Here is a 16,122-nt window from a genome sequence, read left to right as displayed (position 1 = left end):
AAAGCATTTTCTTCTTAGCCCAAAATTCCATTTCACTAATAGGACTTTGCCACTATAGAAATCAGTCTCTTAGCAAACAGGTTTCTATCCAATTTCATTTTGCCTATAATATTTCGGGATAAGTGAATTCTTACACTTTGAACCCGTGGCCGACCAAAAGGGGATTTTTAATAACTCTCTCATTGCCACTAACCTCATCACCATCCGGAATCGAGGGGATACAAACCTCTTCATTGCTACTGAGGGAATCATTCCTAAATTGGCTGACCATTTGCAGTCATAGTACCAAGATCAAAATTGTTACAAAATTAGAAGGAAGGATAAAACTGAGGTGGGGGGGGGGAACATAGCATGTGATTGAAAACTTAACCATAACTTATTCAAACAAGTTGATTATGAAAATGCAATATATATGGAAGAAAGGAAGAGACTAACAATTTCATAAAGAAATTTGTCCAATGTAGATGAAATTGTTATAACCAGGAGCTCTAAAAAATAGCTCTTTAGTCAGCAAAACCTCAATTTTTGCCCAATGGGGGAAGATGGCAGCCAAAGGCAATATAGGCTTTGGAAATAAAGTTGCTTGTAAATTTTTCTAGTAGATAATGGAAGGTTGTGAACAGTCTGGCCTCATGCAACAAAATGGAGTAGTAGAGGATGGTATCAGTTAAAATGAATCTTGGGGAGAGAAAGTCAACTTAACGAAGTCATCTTAAGGTCATTTAAAGATGAAAATGGGAAATGTACACAAGATTTTTATAACAAAACCTCTCATCTTCCAAAACAGTAGAATCTCTGTACTTGGAGTCCAGTCTTCCGATCCTGGATGTGCTCCTGAAAGAGGCAGAAATGTCAAAGCAAACAAAGAGCAGAAAAGCAGCCAGATTAGATCAAATACACAGACACAGCTAGATGGTGCACTGGCTATCTGGGAGGACCTGGGTTCAAATCCAACATCAGACACTAACTGTGTGACCCTAGGTAAGTTCCTTAATTCTATTTACCTCAGTTTCCTCAAACTAGTATCTTTGCCAAGAAAACCCTAAATGAGGTCATGAAGAATTAGACATAATTAGAATGATTAACTGAAACAGTAACAAACAACATTAATACTCCCTCCACCAAAGGTGACCATCAATAACTACTGTCCTATGTACTTACTTTCCTATCTATTTTATAACATTTTTTATGAGAATCATTTATGCAATCATCAAATGCATCCTTGGTAACAGCATTAGTAGGAAAAACAAGTCATTTTTTTGCAAGGGATAATCCTTGACAGCCACAGTTTAAGCATCACATAATTATGAAAAGTTGTTGAGAACACAAGATTTTACTTTGTTTAACTATTGGTTCTTCAAGAGCATTTGAATTGGTAGAGCAAAATACCATCTTAAAGGTTCTTACCATCCAAGTTCTGTAGAGCCACAATCAGAATGACTCAGAATCTCCTGAGTGATAAACATGTATCTTAGAGAGAGAGTACAAATGGACAATGAATAAGTTTGGACCAAAATCAAATAAGAAGAGGAGAGTAGGTTGGATCTCCTTAGGATTCTTTTAGAGCTCTTTTAATGACCCCCAATTCATCTTAGAAACAAAGATCAACTGGGCATGTCCTTTGATCCAGCAATCTCACTACAGGGTCTGGATCCCAAAAAGATCATAAAAGTGGGAAAAGGACCCACATATACAAAAATGTTTGTAGCAGCTCTTTTTGTTGTAGCAATTAACTGGAAACAGAGTGAATGCCCATCAACTGGAGAATGGTTGAATAAATTATGGTACATGAATGTAATGGAATATTATTATTCTTTAAGAAATGATGAGCAGGCTGATTTCAGAAAAGCTTGGAAGGACTTACATGGACTGATGCTAAGTGAAGGGAGGAGAACCAAAACATTGTACACAGTAACAACAAGATTATGTGATGATCAAGTGTGATGGACTTAGTTCTTCTCAACAGTGTGTTGATTCAAGGCAATTGCAATAGACTCAGGATGGAAAATGTCATCTGTATCCAGAGAGAGAACTATGGAACTAAATAAGAATTTTCACCTTTTTTATTGTTTGTTTTTTCTTTCTCATGTTTTTTCCTTTTGGGTCTGATTTTTCCATGCACAACATGATAAAGATGAAAAAATGTTTAAGAGTTGCACATATTTAACCTATATCAGATTACTTGGTGTCTTGGGGAGGAAGAGGTAAAGTAGGGAGGGAGAAAAATCTGGAACACAGTCTTACAAAAATGAACATTAAAAACTATCTTCACATGAATATGGAAAATAAAATACTCTTGAAAATTTTAAGAAAAGAAACAAAGATCAATCTTTTGAATACCAATATTTTACTATTGTAGCTGTTGGCTTGCCAATCATGGGATACCGTTGTCTGAAGACATAGAAATAAATGTTGTCGATTGCTTGTAGAGCAGTGAAAAAATACATGGTAGGTATGAGTAGGTTGTAGCATATAACAAACAAGGAGCTTTTTAGAAAAATAGTAGTAAAGAATGTCATCAGGGAAATGTATTATTTTTAAAAGGATGAGTTAGTTATGTGGCAGGAATAATGTAATCAATGGATAGTCCACATGTTCTGCTGGTGTGTTTGTGATGAAATGGGAGTTCGTTGGACCCCCATAATGGACTTGTGGAAGGATATAGACAAAAATCACCCAAGAAGGCATGGATGGGTTCCAATCTGCATCATTGGAAGTTATATTGGTCAGTCAATAAACATTTATTAAGCATTTACTGTGTGCTGAACTCTGAAAATACAGAGAAAGGCAAAAACAAGAGATACAACACAATAAATAAGTGTGTAGAAGAAATGTGCCAAATAGATAAAAACAATGGGAAAAAGTAAGGGACTAGCAGCTGGAGGATGGGGAAAGGTCTGCCGAACAAGGTGGTTTCTGAGCTGGAGTTTAAAGAAAGCCAGGAAAACTAAATGTGGAAGATGAAAAGTACAGAGCCTTTCAGACATCAGGGATGGACAAGGCAAGTGGCAGGAAGATGGGAGACAGACAGTCCTGTTCTCTCCTACAGATGGGGGTGGGGGAAGAACTGATCCAGGGTTGGATCCCCAATGAATCTCCCTTTGGAGAGAAATAAAGGAGGCTTGACCCTGGAGGAGGGCCCCTTCTACATATGGCTAGGAGATGGATATGGAGGCGGAGGGGACCAGGAAGACAAAGAGCCTCAGGCTGTCCCATAGTCCATCTGGGTGGAGTTGTTGAAAGGCTGCCACCTCGTCTCTCCAGCTGCCAACCAGAGCCAGAGAGGTGACCTTGGCAGGGGAGAGAGAGAGAGAGAGAGAGAGAGAGAGAGAGAGAGAGAGAGAGAGAGAAAGAGAGAGAGAGACATTGACAGAGGCAAATAGACACACAGAAAAGAGACACACAGAGACAGAGAGGTGACCTTGGCAGGAGAGAAAAAAAGAGAGAGAAAGAGAGAGACAGACACAGAAGGAGAGAGACAGAGAGAGACAGAGAAAGAGAGAAAGAGACGGAGACAGAAATGCAGAGAGAGAGAGCGACACGGAGACACAGACAGACAGACACACACGCACACACAGAAAAAGACAGAGAGACAGATACACAGAAAGGGGAGGGGAGGGGGGGACTGGAAGAAGAGGGAAAGCAGATAGTCTAAGGAAGGTGAGAGGAAAGCTAAGGAAAAGAGAGGAGAGAAAGAAGAGACCTAAACCTTGCTGGGATAGAGTCAAGATCTCCCATTCCTTTCACTCCCAGTTCCTCCCACTATCCCGGAGGAGGTTTGGAGATAAGTGAAGGGACCAGAATGGGATTCTGGGGGTGGAGAGAGACAGAACTAGTTTCTGTGTCCAACCTGGAGGTAGGTTGGATCTGGATGAACCTGATCCCGTTGGACCTGAGGATGGGGGGTGGAGGAGGAGGTTGGGCCCCCCAGGGGACTGAACTTCTGACACTCCGTGTTCCTAGGAAGAACCCAAGGTCTATGGAATTCTCCAAATGAAGTCTACTCCTCCCCTCTCCGTTCCCATTCCTTTTACCACATCTCCCTACACAAACTTTGAGGAGGGGGAGGAGAGCCTGGGGTTTGGAGGACAGAGGTCAAGAAGGTGACTCATAAAGGGAAAAGCTCTGTGTAAGTAGACCCTGGAACCCCTCCTTCTACTCCCCCATCCCCCTGCTCCGGGCAGCTGAGGGGACTGGGCTGCAAATAGCCAGGGGAATGAATGAGTCAGTGAGGCTGGAAATAACCCCTCCCTCGCCTACCCAGACAATGGGGGAGGGAAAGAGACAGTGCCCCCAGCTGCCTGGGGCCTGAGGCTGAAACTTGTGCCGGGCTCCCTGTGCCCCTGGAGTCCCTGGAGTCAGGGAGGAGCTGGACCACTGGGCTAGGAGGCAGCTGGGCAGAGCAGGGAGCCTTGGCTTGTACCTGATGGCTGCTACTACTTCTTCTCCCGCCTGCACAACTCGCCAGATCAATCAAATGTTTATCCAACCTCCAGAGGTGGGAGGTCACTCTTCTTGGGCCACCTAGCCAGACCAGGGGCCCTGCCCAGGAGAGCTAATGGGAAGACGGAAGTTTCAGCGCCCTCCTCCCCCTCCCCTCTTCCCCCCGGCACCTGCCCTGTAGAAGTAGAGAGACTCATAGCCCGGCACTTTCCTCACCTTCCATTCAGCAGTGAGACTCTAAACCACAATCTTCTTCCCCACCTACCGTTCTTCCGATGGGATGGCTAAACCATACTCCTTCTAATAAAGGACCTGCTAGCCCTGGGTCCTGAGGGTCCCACGAGAGCCAGGCATCCTAGCTTTCCAGTCCTGGTCCCCATCCAGGGGCAAGAGGGTCATGGGGTTTATTAGCAGCTCCTGGAGGATCTATCTTAGTGGATGTAAACTGACACTTCGAGGACTTATGATTTCATCTGGTGTGAGAATTCTCCCATTTAGAGGGTTGCCTTAGGTCCAGAGGGGTTAAACTGACTCACTCTTGCTCACATAGTTGGTAAGAGTCACAGACTATTTAAATTCAAAGTTTAGTGGAGTTTATGGATCATTTTCTCCTTCTTCTGTTTTCAGTTTAAAATTGTTCCAGTCATGAATTTTGATTAGCACTCCCCTCCTCCACTGCCCCTGGATCCCCAACAATGACCCAATCTAATTGTTTTGATTAGAATTGTGAGACTCTAGGTCAGTGGTTCTCAAACTTTTGTTTTCAGTATCTTTATTCTATTAAAAATATTGAGGATCTCTCTAAAGCATTTTTGTTTATCTGGGTTATATTTATAGACATTTACCATATTGGAAATAAAAACTATTTTTGAATTTGTAGACCCTCTATAGGGGTATCAGAGATCCCCAGGATTCTCTAGACCATACTTTGAGAACCACTGCTCTAGGCCAATAGAGTCTTACTATAATCTTGATTGGGCAGACTCCATATCTGGTGAGAAATCTGCCTTTCCTATATTTTATACCTTTGTCCAAATATCCAAATTTCCTCCTTTACTTCCTCTTGAACTGTTCACTTCTTAAATCTGACTTTCTCTTGTTTTTAGGGAGCAGCAAAAATGAAAATAGAAACTTTGTATAGCTATAGAATACTATGAAGCACCCTTCACTATTTCCGATGGTGTCTACGGCTCAACATTCTTTGTAGCAACTGGCTTCCACAGCTTACACATAATCATCAGCTCACTATTCCTAATTGTAAGGTTTTCAATTTCTTGCCTGAAATTTATCAATTTTATCAATACTGAGGCTTCCGTTGTGATCATCTCCTCCTACTTTAAAGTTTTGCTCTTCCCATGGACAGGAAAAAAACTGGGATCAAGGAGTCCTAGATTAATGTGAACTGGGAATTCTAAGTTACCAAAAGAAAAAAAAAGGTGAAATGATAGGAGGGAAGATCAGGAAAGACAATGTTAAGTTATATGTCTGTTGTTCAGCTATTTCAGTCTTGTCTGACTCTTCATGAATATGAATGTGAATGGGATGAACTCTCCCATAAAATGAAAGTGAATAGCAGAGTATATTAAAAACTAGAATTCTACAAAATATTGTTAACATGAAACACACTTTAAGCACAGAGACACACAGAGAGTGAAGGAAAGGGCTAAAGTAGAATCTATTATTAAAATTAAAGTTAAAAAAAAAGTGGGGTAGCAATTCTTATCTCAAAGCAAACCCAGATGGGGTTTCTTTGGGAGAGATATTGGAGTGGTTTGCCATTTCCTTCTCTAACTCATTTTTATAGATGAGATACTGAAAGTGACTTGCATGATGTCACACAGCTGGTGTCTGAAGGTAGATTTGAATTCAGCTCCTCCTGACTTCAAGCTTGCTACTGATGCAGAAGGTATATCTGACTCCAGTTTATGAATTCAAACTTATCTCACATTATACCCTTTAACCAACTCCATCTGCCCCAGTTTATTCTTCTCTCAAGTTTTTTCCCCCTCTGGAATCTTAAATGTCTTTTCTCATATTATTCTCCGTTCCTCAAACTGGAAGAAATTCCCATCCGGGACCTGCACCACATCCAGCTGTTAGAATCTTTCCCTTCCTTCAAGCGTTCCCTCACTTGCCACCACTCCTATGATCTTCAGTGTGCGATCTATGAATTCACTCACCTCTTGGAAGCTGCATTGTGGGCTTGCCCTTTCTCACCTCAATGCTCTTATAAGAAAAGCAAACCTATTAAAAGTTTAAGATTCTGCTATTTCTATAAATCTGGTCTCAGAGAACAGCTGTGGCCCCTAAGATCAAGTGGGACTCTCCAAACTTAGCCAGGCTGATTCTCAGATGGCTATTTAGCCCATGGATAAAGCCAAAGACCTGGCTCCTGGAAGACTGAGTTCAAATTCAGCCTCAGACACTGACCGGCTGTGGTGTTCTGGACAAGGCACTCTCGCTTCTATTGGTCTCAGTTATTTTTATCTGCAAAATGGGAATATTAATAGTACCTACTGTTGTGAAATAACATTTATAGAGTGATTTGTAAATCCTGAATGCTATATAAATTCTACTTTTTAGACAGGGAGCATTCCTGGAAGGAAGCTTCTGAGATCTGGCACTCTGTTGGTACCACAAGTAGGTAGCGGAAGAAGAACTCAAAGGAGGCAAACTTCAAAGTACTCCAGAAATAGAAGAAGTTTGTGTTTGTGTGCACATGGTATTTGTTTTTTAAGCTGAAAAAATGACTGCGTGTGACTGGTAAATGATTGTAATAGGATTGTTGTGAATGTTGTAGACACAAACTCCAGATTCACAGACCTCTAGATGAGAGAGAGGACAACTTGAGGTGCTCTAACCAGTGAGACCCTAAGCAAAGGGGCAAGTGTTTCTCTCTGGGCCCCTATATATTGTAGACAAATAGATGAAAGGCAGCATGATGTCATGGGGAGAGAATTAGCCTCAGAGTGTCTCTTGAAGTCTTGCCTCTGACTATCAGGGCCGTGTGATTCCCTTGACCTCTTAGGGCCCTAGGCAGCCCTGAGATTAGATTACAGAGGCATCTGTGTTGGGAAAAGGATTCTCCTGCTCCAGAAATTCCATATACCAATGAAATTACAGGTCTAATACCCTCCCCCTACATTTTATAAAGAGCTCAGTGTCTATCTATTGGTTCCCATGATAGAACGTATGCACCTCGAGGGTGGGGATTCTTTTTTTTTTTTTTTTGCCTTTGTATTATGTCTGGCTTTTAATCAAGGTTTCTTCATTGATTGATTAATTGATTTAGGAAGAAAGTTGGATGTTTTGGAGCAGGGCAAAGCACACTGGAAACCTCAATTTGGGGAAAGCAGAGATTCATCTGGCACATAGTAGGTGCTTAATAAATACTTATTGACCAACTGTGAACAGGATGGAGCCGTCAGGCCCTGGACATCGCCATGGTGCAGAGAAGGAAAACCTTGGTTGAAGATGATGCCCCGAACAGTGAGTGGAGAAGCAAATGAAAAAATGTTGTTCACCAAGGACCCCTCTGCCCCAACACATGAAGCATCAGAAGAGGCAATATGGAGGCTGGGAATGCAGAGCTACTCCTGGAGATGGGAACAAAGTCAGCCCCCAGCATTGGACTCTGGTGGGTCATAGAATCATAGATCCAGGACTGGGCAGAGCTTTGGAGGTAACTTCATCCACACCTCTTATTTGGCAATGGAAGGAGCTGACCGCCAAAGGTGTTAAATGAATTATCCAAAATCACTCAACTAGTAAGGTGCAGAGGCAGAATTTGCATTCAGGTCTCCAGACTCCAAATCCAGCCCTAATTTTTTTTTTCAGTCCCACTTCTATTGTATTATGCTACACAATTCTCTGAGTCTTAATTTTCTCATCTGTAAAATGGGGGTAACCACCGTGGTTAAAGCATTAGATCAAGAAGACCTGAGTTGAAATTCAATCTCAGATACTGTGTGACCCTAGGAAAGTCACCTTATTTCTGCCTCACTTTTCTCATCTATAAAACAGGGATAATAACAGAACTTCCCTCCCGGGATTGTTGTGAGGGTAAATATGTTTATAATAATAAAGTGCTTAGTACAGTGTCAGGCACATAGTAGGCACTGTTTAAATGTTTATTCCCTTTCCTCTAGCGGCTCTCTCACAGGACTATTGTTGAGTCTGAAATGGAATAACCTAAATAAAGCTGGTTTTGACTATTATGATTATGATTATGATTATTTCTGGAGGGGTTGAGGTTGAGACTATTAGGCAGTAGACAGCAGGAGTTATAAATAATTTATCGGGAACCAACCCAGGTTAGAAAAATCCCTATATACAGATAGGACACTAATGGGCAGCTCCCCTCTCGCAGGGCACAGGTGGTAGCTAAGGAAGGAGCCCCCTAGCTTGCCCCCTGTCAAATACACTAGACCTGGGAAGACAGGGGGTTAGAATAAGATGGGATAAGAATTCAGGTTGGAGTGAGAGAGGGAGGAGGCTGTGTGGTAACCTTGGTGTTTGGTATAGAAAGAAGGAATTGGTCTCGGGGGTCAGGAGAATTCAGTTTGAACTCTAGCTCAGACACTTACTGAGCATGGATAAATCCAAATCCTAAGTCTCAGTTTCCTCTTGTGAAAAATGGAGGGAGAAATACTTGCAGGATCTGCCTTCCAAAAGGCACTTTATAAAAGGATTCATTCTTGGTATTCTTATTCGCCTGCTTTAAGTGGTCAACCTGCCATTCCCCTGGTCTCCCCTCTCTTCCCACCAAAGACTCTCAGATGGTAAAGCTTCATAGTCTGGTCGGGTTCATTGGCTGGGCTAGGCTGATGGGCTTGGGACCTGCCAAGGAGAGGCTGCCATCAATGGACACTCCTTTGAGGTCTCCCTACAGCCCTTTCTCTGTCCCACTGGCCAGGATGAGATCCAGAGCAAAGCTGCAGGGAGCAGAGAGAAGGGAATGAGGAAGCCACAGCTGTTGAGTCCTACGGCAAGTCTGTCGGGTCGTAGAACTGGGATCCATTCTAAAGGAGCGTAGGCTCTCAAAGGGGAAGGGACACTATAGTCTGATCCACTCAATTTACAATTAAGGAAATGGAGGCTTAAAGCGATTTTATAGATTTGGTCAAGTTTGCGCAAGTGACCAAGAGTAGGTCTTCTGATTCCAAGTCCAGTGCTCTGTCATTGCTCTAGGAGGTTTTAAGGACATGGAGTCACTGGTGATAGGAGGAGCAGCTAGGACAGAGTAAGTTCTTAATAATTGAATGTTGATTAATTGGGGACCAAGCTCTTTCCTTTCTTAGCCCTCTGTTGGGTGTGGGATAAGGAAAATCCACTAAGGCATCATCAGGGGATTGAATGGGAGAAGGGGAATAAGTCCCAGAGCTCCCCAAGAATTTCCCCAGTCCCTTGGATGGGCCTTTATCCATATTTGGCTTCCAATCCTAAGAAAAAGGGAAAGTCGTAATTTACTTGCTGTTATCCAGGGACTCCTCATTCCTATTTCTCCCCCCACCCACTCCTCATATACCAGGACCCAGGAGGGACTGAGGGATGCACTCAGAATCTTTTCTATCAGTCTCCCTACTGTCCTGGCTCCTAAAAACCAAATCACTTCTTCTTCAGCACTCTCTCTTTCCTCCAAGTTTCTTATCCCAGAGGCTGAGAACACCCTGTGAGAGAGGTTCTGCTTGAAGCTGTCCAGATCTAGCACCCAGAGCCAACTAAGCACGAGTCCCAATGTATTGATCTAGAACTTACACGGGGTACAGCGGGAGGCCTGCCTTAGTGGGGGTAAAGAGGATCACCATTTCCACCCCAATCTAAATGAAGGGCCCTGGGCTTCAGGAGTGACCCACCAGGGGCCACAGACGGGGAGCTGGAACCGGGGTTGGGATGGGGAATGAAGAGGCTTGAAATTGAGATCCCAGGACCAAGATGGAAGACATGGAACCCGGAGCTCCAGCCAAGCCCCAACCTAGAGTTGGGGAGGGGGAAGAGAGAAGGAAAGCTTTTCTATCGGGCCTGTTAGTGGGGGGAAGTTGGAGGAGGGCACTCCCCTTGGGCAGGCCGGGGAGGCTCCAGGCCATGTGGCCCCTCAGATTTTGATTTCAGTTCGGAAGGTCTGCTGCACATGCTCCGGGTGGGGATGGCGTCGGGCTCGGATGGTGAGGCTCCCGTCATCGCCCAGGGCTGAGGTCACCGATGTGGGGTCCACATCTTCTGGGAGCTGGCATTTGTGGGTGAAGGTATTCATGACAGTGCCATCTGGGGCCAGCTGGGGGTAGAGGAGGCAAGGGGTCAACACAAGTCACTCTGGCCTTGCTGTGACTCTCTCGAAGGAGAAAATCTTCCCTATCCTCCAGAGACCCAGGCTAGTGAAACGCAGACTGTGGCTGGATGGGGGTGGCCATGAGTAAGTGGCCCTCACCATGCCCAGCATTTAAGAACTTATGGAAGGTGTCCAGGTGTTTTTTTTTTACCTGAATCTTCCATTGTTCAATGGAACAGGCCCAGGATGGGGAGGGGAACGCAGTGGGAGGGGGAGTGGGAGTGGGACCTCAGCAAATGGAATGGAGGTAAAGGGCAGGATGGAGGGGCCGGATGTGGTGATGGAGAGAATGAGGAGGATGGGGCCTGTGTTAGGGGGATGAGGCCTCAGGAGATCAGTTAGGGAGGCAGGGCCACAAGAGAGAGGACTAGGAGGGCAGGGAGGGAAAAGTGGCTCAGTGAAGGGGACAGGATAAGGGCACGGGGAGAGGAGAATGGAAATAATTTGAAGAGATGGGCGTCAATGAAGGGACTGAGTCTCTGATAGGAGTGGGGTTCAGTGAGGGAGACTGAGCCTGGGGATAGTGAAGGAGCTGGATAATCAAGGAGAAAGAAAGGGTCTTAGGGAGGGGGCCGTGGATTCTGTGATGGATGAGGGTGTGCTGTGTTGCTCTCTGGAATCCCCCCGGGAATCCACAGGAAGGAGAGAGTAGGAATGAAGCGTCTTCCCTAGGTACCTGCCTTAATCAAGCGCCCACCCACATAGAGCCAGGTCAAAGCCCGGGCCTAGACGGCTCCTCCCAGTGGCCTCTGGCCAGGACATAGCGTTCTGAGGGTAGCAGGAGGGAGCATGAGTCATGCCCAGCTACTGGGCACCAGGACTGGCACATGCCTGGGCCGTCTGGGGCTGGCACCAGGGTCATCTGCGGGGACAACTGTGGGCGGTAGCTGCGCTGGTTTCCCTTTCCTGCTCCCTGGAAACAGGACTTGGTCCATCCTCCCAAAGTCCCTTCAGAGCTGGCTGGATTCCTGGCCCATTGCTGGTGCCTACCCACGGCTCACCTTGAATCAACAGGGCATCCCAATGGAATTTCTACATCAGTGCCTCCCCTCCTACAAACAGGGAAACTGAGTCACGGGATGGGGAGGTCCCTTGTGGTGAGAAATGGGTTACAGCCACACTACTCAGCCGTGAAACCACCTAAGTCTGAAGGGTTTCAGGACTGGCTCCAGCGTTTGTTAATTGAGTGATTTGGGATAAGCCCTTTTCCCTCAGTTTCCTTCTCCGTAAAATGGTTATTATAATATCAGCACCAGCTTTTTCCCATGGCCCTCACCTTTCTTTGTAAGGAAAGAACTTTACAAACTCTAAGGCATTATGCTAATACAAGTTACCCCATTATTATTTGAGCATAGTAAGGTCTAAATAAACACTTGTTCATTCATTGGTAGATTTATCGAGTCCTTCAGAGGGCAGGGCAGAGTCCCAGAGTAGGACGGGCCAATATGATGCTTCTTTATTCTAAAGTAGAGTCCCCTCGGTTCTGGGGCTGCTACTAAAAGATGAGCAGGAAGGCACAAGAATCCTCCCTGAGGTCCCTGGGGTCTGAACTGCCTCGGGTGAGATTCTGCCCCAAGCCTTAGAGGCTTCACAGGTAGGTCAAGAATGAGATACGGGGTCACCCCAAACCCACAAAACTAACCCGTGAGTCCTAGGAAAGTGGGGCTCTCAGCCCTCTGAGTGGGAGACTGGCTGATACTCACTCCCTTCCTGTCTCCATCAGGATCTGTCCCCTCCTTGTCCTTTCCAAGCATATCTCCCATCCGGCTTCCGCTTCTGCCTCCGATATCCCACCACTGTCCTCAAACCTAGCTACACCTCCCTTTTTAAAATGGTGTTTTTTTTGTTTTAGTTTTACATTAGTTCCATTTCCAAATCCATCCCTTTCCCCTCCCCTCCCCAGATTTATATCCTCTTGTAACAAAGAAAAGAAAAGGAGAAATAGCAGTTCAGCAGAACCAAGACAGCGAGTTTGACAATATATGCCACATTACAGACCCCCCGTTCCCCACCTCTGCAGAGGAAGCCAGAAGGCTCATTTTCTCATTTCATCTTCCGGGCCACTCAGTCACAGGGAATAGGAGGGCACCCATTGCCTCCCCTTCACCCCTCTCCCAAGCTCTCCTTCTGCCCCTTCTCACTAATTTCCCACATAGGATATCCTAACCAGTCCCCCTTGCCAACCTTGTCTGAGGTGGCTGGAGAGATCCCAGAGGACTGATGGGATGCTCAAGCCTAACTGGAACAGAGAGCGGCTCACCTTCTCAGCCCGAACCTCGATCTGGTTGTTGGATGTAGTGACGATGATGTCCTCCGGGGAGAAGTCGCTCACGTCCACTGCAAACTGGTAGGAGTCTCCCAGGGTCTTGATGTTGCCTGTACCCCCAGATCGGGCTGCCGTGGCAGGGGGTGGGGGTGGGGGTGGGGAATAGCAGATGGAATGATTGCAAGTCCTCAATGGGAGGAGGCTGATTCTGCCTCTCTTTTCTCTTCCCAAACACCCATTAGATGATCATTAGAATATTGGGGCTGGAAGAGACCTTAGAGATGATCTAATTCAATGCAGCCTCTGAATTTTACAGATGAGTAAACTGAGGCACAGAAAAGAAAGCCTGATTAGAACCTGGGTCCTCTCTCTGAGTATAAGTCTGGTGCTTTTTCCATTACATCATGGCATCTGGATTTTTTCTCATTCCAGAGTGATTACAGGAGACATCTCCAGCTCGGGCCCCACATGTCTCCGCGGTAGCCCCTCCCCAGTTCTTCCCCAGTTCCTCCCCTCCTAGATTTCCCTCTACTTCTAATCCCCCCCTACATCTCTCCATTCCTCCCCTCCCCAGCCAAGACACCTTTGGACAAGCAGCAATGAGGCCTGAAAACTCCCAAGCTCCCCCTCATTACAGGGAGTCAGTTCTCTGGAATCTTGAGGACCTGGCTTGGAATCTCAGTTCTGCTGTCATTGTGACCTTGAGCATGTCTCCTAACATATATCTCAAATTCCTCATCTTTGGTCCAGATGGCTTCTGGGATCCCTTCTAGCCCTGGATCAGGATGCCAGGTTTCCTCCTAGAGCCCCGTCTTTTACCAGTTGGGAGGCCTTTTTCACCTCAAGTTCCCATTCATTTTAATGATTTTCCTCCAGACCAGAATGGATCATTGAATCAGTGATGGAAGAGGTTTTACAGGTCACCTCCCATTTTACAGGTGAGGAAACTGAGGCTCTTGCCCAAAGGTCACCTCTACAAACCTCCCATTTTACAGATGAGGAAACTGAGGCTGTTGCCCAAAGGTCACCTCTACAACCCTCCCATTTTACAGGTGAGGAGGCAGAACCAATCCCGGTCCCTGACATTGACTAAACAAACAGCAAAGGTCGGCGCTGGGCCTTTGGACTACACCCGACCCTCACGACTCCGCGTCCACTCTTCATGACCACGTCTCTGCTCTTGGACCATTCCACTGCTGTGGCCACACCTGCCCCTCCCCGGCCCCCGCAGCACCTCCTGCTGGCAGAGCGGGCTATGACAGGCTTCTGGAAGACTGAGTCCCGCCGCCTTACGCCTCTGCCCCCCACTCCCCCCAAGTTCCGCCCAAGGGACCACGCTCCCCCCGACTCCGGTCCTGTCTCCCTCCCACCCCAACTTGCCTGGGAAGCCCAAAGGCTGCGGCCGCATGAAGCTGCCGAAATCCTCAGAAAACATACTCAGAGCCTTCTCCATGGGCAGGTCCCGGGCAGGGGCGTTGTGGGAGGCTGAGGAGGATGAAGAGGAGGAGGAGGAGGAGGAGGAGGAGGAGTGGAAACTGTGTTCCGCTCGGAAGGTAGAGGAGGTCTTGTGGCTCATTCACTAGGCGGGGGTGGGGGGCTCTGTCCGGAACGCCGGGAGGCTCGGCAGGGCGGGCGGGCTGGACTAAGGGAATGCTCGCGGCTCCGAGGATTGGGGCTTTATAAGGCCCTCGGCCGCCCCCCGGGCTCCGGGCCAGCCCTCTTGTCCACTGGCTAAATATAGGTCTCTGGCAGGCAGGAGCGGGCCGGAGGGGGCGGGGGTGGCGGCCGGTGGGTGGGGATGTGGGGGGTAGAAGGTTTTCCCGCTGAGATGTTGGTGCTGACATTCGAACGGACTGAAGCGGGGCCCGAGGCTGAGCTCATCCAGAAGCATTCCGGCCTACTGATAACGGAGGGGGGCTGGGAGAGGGGCACGAGGGGGGAGGGGGGATTCGAGGGGGGTTCTGATGGCCATGGGGACCTTAGAGAAAGAGAAGAGAGAGGAGAATGAGAAGGAAGAGAAGGGGAACCTGGGAAATAGGAAGGATGGGGACACCGGAGTAGGAGCGACCTGTTTAGGAAAGAAGGAGGCAAGCAGTGGAAGGTAAAAGGGGAGGAGAGAAAGAGAGAGCGAGAGCAAGGAGTGGAGGGAGAGAAGGAGGAGGTGGAAGCGAAGGAGGGAGCCCCTTTAGCACTTTCAGACACAAGGTCTAATTCATTTTCTGTTTTTAAAAAAAATTTTTAGAATAGCTTTTTATTTTCAAAATACATTGAGAGATAGTTTTCAACAGTCATCCTTGCAAAACCAAAGTCATTTTCTTTTTTAAAAAATTTTTTAATAAAAAATTTATTTTCAAAGTACATTCAAAGAGTTTTCAACAATCATCCTTGCATAAGCCAAAGTCATTTTCTTTTTTTAAAGTTTTAATAATAATTTTTATTTTAAACATACAATCCAACAGTTTTCAATCTTGCAAAACCAATCATTTAAAATTTTTTAATAAAAACTTTATTTTCAAAGTATATTCAAAGAGTTTTCAACAATCACCCTTGCAAAACCAATCATTTAAAAAATTTAATAATAACTTTATTTTCAAAATATATTCAAAGATAATTTTCAGTAGTCACTCTTGCAAAACCAGTAATTGAAAAAAAATTATTGAAGCTTTTTATTTTCAAAACATGTGCAAGGATAATTTTTTACCATTGACCCCTGCAAAACCTTGTGTTCCAATTTCCCCCACCTCAATCTTCCCCCAACCCCTCCCTTATTTGGCAAGTAAACATGATAAATATATATGTAAATCCAATATAGGTATACATATTTATACAATTACCTTGCTGCACAACAAAAAATCAGATCAAAAAGGAAAAAAAAAATGAAAAGGAAAATAAAATTCAAGCAAAAAATTTAAAAAAAGTGAAAATGCTATGTTATGGTCCACACTCAGTTCTTACAGTTCTCTCTTTGGGTGTAGATGGCTGTCTTCATCACAAGATCATTGGAACTGGCCTCAGTCATCTCATTGTTAGAAAGTCATGTCAAGCAGAATTTATCGTCGTATGATATTGCTGTTGTTGTGTACAA

The 16,122-nt window shown here is 45.6% G+C and overlaps 1 protein-coding gene and 1 long non-coding RNA gene across 2 annotated transcripts; one reads left to right on the top strand and one right to left on the bottom strand.

Annotated features, from left to right (window-relative positions):
• Positions 1 to 3,333: 3,333 nt before the first annotated feature.
• On the top strand, positions 3,334 to 8,660 carry LOC127555838 (uncharacterized). The gene is made up of 2 exons (XR_007952298.1): positions 3,334 to 3,856; positions 3,964 to 8,660. It is a non-coding gene; the product is annotated as an uncharacterized LOC127555838 (long non-coding RNA).
• A 62-nt stretch (positions 8,661 to 8,722) lies between these two features.
• On the bottom strand, positions 8,723 to 14,674 carry HSPB7 (heat shock protein family B (small) member 7). The gene is made up of 3 exons (XM_051988494.1): positions 14,418 to 14,674; positions 13,032 to 13,165; positions 8,723 to 10,717 (listed from the first exon to the last, which is right to left on the bottom strand). Exons 1-3 carry the CDS (start codon positions 14,611 to 14,613, stop codon positions 10,538 to 10,540), a joined length of 510 nt encoding a protein of 169 aa, XP_051844454.1. The 5' UTR covers positions 14,614 to 14,674; the 3' UTR covers positions 8,723 to 10,537.
• Positions 14,675 to 16,122: the final 1,448 nt, after the last annotated feature.

This window comes from Antechinus flavipes, chromosome 3, assembly GCF_016432865.1.
Source record: "Antechinus flavipes isolate AdamAnt ecotype Samford, QLD, Australia chromosome 3, AdamAnt_v2, whole genome shotgun sequence".
Lineage (NCBI taxonomy): Eukaryota > Metazoa > Chordata > Mammalia > Dasyuromorphia > Dasyuridae > Antechinus > Antechinus flavipes.
Note: the sequence above shows the minus strand (reverse complement) of the source record. Positions and strands in the feature narration are given on the sequence as shown.